At 36.5% G+C, this 5,148-nt stretch overlaps 1 protein-coding gene across 1 annotated transcript in view; it reads right to left on the bottom strand.

The window, feature by feature from the left end:
• Window positions 1–371: 371 nt before the first annotated feature.
• The window catches only part of LOC119829558 (probable peroxisomal acyl-coenzyme A oxidase 1), an 11,245-nt gene continuing 6,468 nt past the window's right edge, over window positions 372–5,148 (bottom strand). The window contains exons 5-12 of the mRNA XM_038352124.1: window positions 4,611–5,016; window positions 3,838–4,000; window positions 3,127–3,317; window positions 2,554–2,703; window positions 1,974–2,079; window positions 1,647–1,799; window positions 1,151–1,267; window positions 372–875 (exon numbers count right to left, since the gene is read on the bottom strand). Coding sequence (XP_038208052.1) covers window positions 732–875; window positions 1,151–1,267; window positions 1,647–1,799; window positions 1,974–2,079; window positions 2,554–2,703; window positions 3,127–3,317; window positions 3,838–4,000; window positions 4,611–5,016 — 1,430 coding nt within the window. The 3' untranslated portion in view covers window positions 372–731. The remainder of the gene's footprint in view (window positions 876–1,150; window positions 1,268–1,646; window positions 1,800–1,973; window positions 2,080–2,553; window positions 2,704–3,126; window positions 3,318–3,837; window positions 4,001–4,610; window positions 5,017–5,148) is intronic.

The raw sequence follows: 5,148 nt of genomic DNA on the forward strand, positions 1-5,148 counted from the left end.
CACCTAATGAACATATTTTAAATACAGTTCGAAATTGAATTTACTTTATGATATGCAATATATGATCGGAACTTCGTAGGTCTATGTATTCAAACAATTTATCATCACTACATACTTTTGGATAGCAATAATAAATAAAATGAAAAATATCCAAAAATTGAATATCAGTCATATTAATTTATTAGAGGGATTTTATGGAAATTTGAAATAACAAAATATTTGAGTAAAATGTGTCGAATTCAAAATATATATCACACATTATTAAGTTTTATATCAGTTATTACATTAATATTGGTTATTTTATTATATACACAATTAGGTAGTTGCATTTTGTAATATTATGCAATTCATTAAGGTATTTTCTCTTTTTTCATATTTATATATACCATCATGGATTTTTTTTATTTATGAAGTCTCTAGTAGATATTATTACGTATATTACAACATATAGGGAACTCATAAGCATTTTATGAGTTCTCTAGCTAGTTTACAAAATTCATGATGGAAACGTTCACGCTAGTTCCTATTTTGTTCTGGTTTTAAGATTTCCTGTTGATTTTCAGTCTCAGTTTCTGGCTATCTGGAAACCTTTCAATAATACGTAATTGGGCACAATTCTACAGTACTTTCGAAAATGAGAGCCAAAACAATTTTTAATTTATTTGCCGACCCTACATTTGAATCAATTCATTATTGTCACAACTTATACCTATATAGTATAGTTCTTCTTATCATAATTTCCCTTGCATGAAAGGTTTTAAGTATTTTTGGAAGGTTTCATTGACAGGTTGAGCATTGAGGGGTGATTTCAAAGCCTCCTCCATAAGGCGTTCGTAAACTCTTCCATCATACGCCCCTAGAGTTGACTGCAACATCTGGAAAAATATAAATAATTATTGTATAAAACGCACTGCACGCACGCACTTTACACTTAATTTTCAAAATGTTAATACATTAAAATCTAATAGAGGAACAATACAACACATGAATTCTACCAAAAGCAAAATTAAAATTTTGAAATTAAAAACTTTTTAACGGATTTTAAATGCGATTTATTCATTATATAATTAACTAATCCCTAACGTCCCAGCATTATTTACAACATTTCTCAATATATGAACATTTTAAATACCAAACTTTTTAAACTTACATCATCCCTTATGTCAAATGCATCAACGAGGCCAACTGCATTCGGGCGCAGCTTTAACAGGATCTCCTCATACCACTCTCCTAGCTTTTTAATATCCTTATCATCTATGGATACGCTCTGGAACAAAATATTATATTTAAGAGACTTATTTCAATTGATTTATTATAGTTTTATATTCCTATATTTATTTAGTTGTCTATGGAGTGTGTGGGAGTCGAGCACGCTTCGGCACGAATCGGTCCAGCTCGCAGCGTGGAAGGTACCACACACAGAAAATCTGAAATAGTAGCATGCAAATGCTACTGTTTCTTACCCTTCCCAGTCTTGCTACCTTAGATTTATTTATTTTTTTTAGATTTTTTTTTTAACTTGAGATTCGATTTTTTGTAGTCATACTACAAAACAAGACGAACATAATATATTTGGGATGGGACCATCTGTAATTTTTATCCCTCCCTCTAATTATCGCATATTTTACAGACGGTGCTATACACACCTGTAGGAGATCTCCAATTTTCTCCAGAGCCCAATAAACAGCATACAGTTCCACCAACTGCAGCATGACTAGCCTCAACTCGTGTGAAAAAGTCGATGTCACTCTGTTTATTTCTTCGTAAAAAGTGGACAGGATTATAACTCGACAATGGGCCTGTGAAATATTAATGGTTTTCCTTCTACATAATGTATCTAGGCAAAATAATTTTTCCTATAGTATACTTTAATGGTTTTATTTATTGAAAAACACAGTTTTATAATGATCAAAAACAAATTGTAAGAATTATTCTACCAATACAAAATTACATCCACATTCAGACATCCATACCTCTGCAGCCGCTACCAACTGTATAGATGTCATATTCCACGCATCTTCTAACGACATACCGGCGGCAATTCGTTTTTGCATGTTCTCTACGCTAGATGATATTTTCCTGCAAAAAATTCATTGTAAATAGGATATACTTAAAAGTCTTAAGATGATATTCTAAAAGAACAGTTTATGGTTTAGGGTAAGGTTGTACTACGGTGTCTACTACAGCCCAGACTGCACACACTACATAGCGTCAATACCAATATTGACGATATTCAGTTAATTAACCATAAAAGCCAGTACTTTAAAAAGGAATTACAGCGCGATTTCGCGGTTTTAGCCCGCGAGCATTTTGAAATTAGCGGTTTTGAAAATCGCGGTAAAACCCACAAGTTAGACCTGTATACTTTGCTTTTAAATCACAAAGTCATGGGGTTAAAAGCTTTTTAGCCGTAATGCAGCCGTAATAAAGCTACTAACATTATGGTACTACATGAAAGTGTGACAGAAAGACATAACCTTATTGCAACCGGGCATGATGCAGGAGATGCCGCGGACTCCAACTAGTCTACCTACTTTCTTTTAATAGACTTACCGCATAGCTACAATTTGAAAACCCTTGATAATGCACTCCACTGAGTTCTCCCATTTGTCGTAAAACCCTCTCGCTCTTGTTGTCTTCAAATACTCCACCGTAGGCGTTAGTTTCACATTATCTACGCCTTGCCAAGTTTTCACTAAGAACCTATAACAAAAATATACATATATATTACTATTACAAATTCAATCATGAAACGAGGTTCGGATCTTAGCCTTTTCGTCGTAGCGAAACCGGACCCCTCAGCAATCGAATATCTTCCATTCTTTCAGTTTTATGTTCCTCAGAGGCACCCTACAGCTACACCATAAATCACTATAAAACATTTGTCAAACATCTCAACCATTACGATTATTTCAATAATTACTATATTGTACGTCATCACTTGTCCTGTAATCCAATCTTCAGATACATTCCTTAAATACACTCCATCTCACATATCTGGTGGTTTGCATCAGGAGCACGCCCACTCAGCTACCCACACACTTACCCACTGACAGTTATGTATGCAACAGCAGCATGGTCACTGAACGTGGGGTCTTCTTCACGGCCACTCAGCCACCCACTGACCTGGCGGTCTGCAGCAGCAGCACGGTGTTCTCCCCCTCGTACGTGCAGGCCGCAGTCACCAGCCCGTAGGTGAGCGGCAGGTTGGAAGAGTGCATGTAGCCGTGGCCGCCGCACGCGAGCCGGCAGCGCTCCACGTACGCGGCCGTGTCCGCCGTGCTCACTGCCTTGAGGCAACACGCGAGCGCGTGCAACTGGAAGGTTATACATATGTTGCTTTGTAAAAACCGTTACATTAATTTAAATGATCTTTGTATGTGAGAGTCGAGCATGCTTCGGCACGAATTGGGCTAGCTCCCACTGGGGAAGTACCACAGAAGAACGGCATGGAATGGTGGTGAGTGATTAGAGTTACGTAGGGTGAGTGGGGGAGTCGACGGCCTGTTTACTTTTCTTCACCCGTCCAAGTCCATTCCTTCTTTCCAGTCATCAATCCTTTTCCTTTCTCATACCCCTTTAAAGCGGACAACGCTTCCGCAGAGGCACTACCACTGCGTATTTTCATGGGCGGTGGTGATCGCTTACCATCAGGCGAACCTCGAGCTCAGTTACCCGCAAAGGAATGAAAAAAATTGTAAAAACATAACCCTTAAAACATATCAATTAAACCACACCACATGACCACAGAAGTTATTTGTTATTAACCAACGTATCTTAAATAACAATTTAGGTATTGGATATACAACCAAACACAAGAAAAATAAACAAAATTACTTCAGGCAATCTATCCAAATTCCCGCCACCAAGTTCTTCAGTGACCGCATAGAAGGTTTCCCATAGTTTGTTGCCCGTGATTCTGAGAGCGTGACACGCTGCTATAGAAATGAACAACTTGTGTTGTTGTGTAACATAATCCATGATCTGGCATTCGGGCTGCCTGCAATATTGTTAATAAATATTTAAATCAGATGCTGAAAAGAAATAAGGAAAAATATTGACATAAACAACTATTTTTAACAAACTAAACTGTCCTCAAAACGTGGTACCAAATTTAAATGCAACCACATTTAACGATAACCCAGTCAAAAGTGCTAAAGTAACATAGCCAAAAAATACAGTCAAATTGATAAACTTCTCGATCTTAAAAAATCTGACAGCTTTACACAAATTGACATAGACTTTCTCAGTTGAAATTTAAGAGATAGTTCGCGTAATTATATTTACTTGCAAACAATTTCAAATGTGATAAATTTAACTAGCAATATCTATATCATAACTACGTTACTTAAATGACTTAATTATTCCACAAATTTTCCATAAAACTGTGTCTAAATAGTTAATAAAATACACATTAAGTTATACCTACATGACTCGCGTAACAATATTTTAGTAATTTCAATCCGACACACTTTCATAAAACATATAATTCTCGTCGTAAATTTAGCCTTTATCGACACATAATTCCTGCTCAGTCATATCCGGGTGAGATTAATGATATTTAGTACGAGGTAATGTCTCTTTTAGGCACAAAATAAACATAAACTTACCCTTCTTTTAACTGACATTGCCGTCTCACGGCTGAGTATCTAACAGCAATAGTAGCAGCCTTTGATAAATAGTTAACCATATCGAATACTATAACCACTCTAACGAACACCATAGCGCCATAATTCAATTTACTGTTCTTTGACTTCACGTACGTGCCATCTTCTAAAACTTGTACGTGCTTCATGAGCATTTGATTCCTAGGTATCCTGACGTTATCTAGACCTAGGAATCCATTATTGACCGCGTTTAATCCTAGTTTTGCTCCAATGTCTCCGATTTTTATTCCCGGCAAGGGTTCGTGTGTTTCTTCATCTCTCAATTGAACAATGAAGGAATGTATGCCCTGACATTGCCCTTTGGTATATAATTGTGCTACGACTATGCAGTAATTTGCTGTGTGACCCACTGCAATCATAAAGTGTCTTTTTTATGTTCTTACATGAATTAAAAAAGTGAATTCCCGAGTCCCCTAGTGGGGCAGATGATATACATCTGTTTCACTGATCGATTTTCTTTATGGACAAGTAGGTGACAGCC

This window comes from Zerene cesonia, chromosome 10 (genome assembly GCF_012273895.1).
Source record: "Zerene cesonia ecotype Mississippi chromosome 10, Zerene_cesonia_1.1, whole genome shotgun sequence".
NCBI classification, from domain to species: Eukaryota; Metazoa; Arthropoda; class Insecta; order Lepidoptera; family Pieridae; genus Zerene; species Zerene cesonia.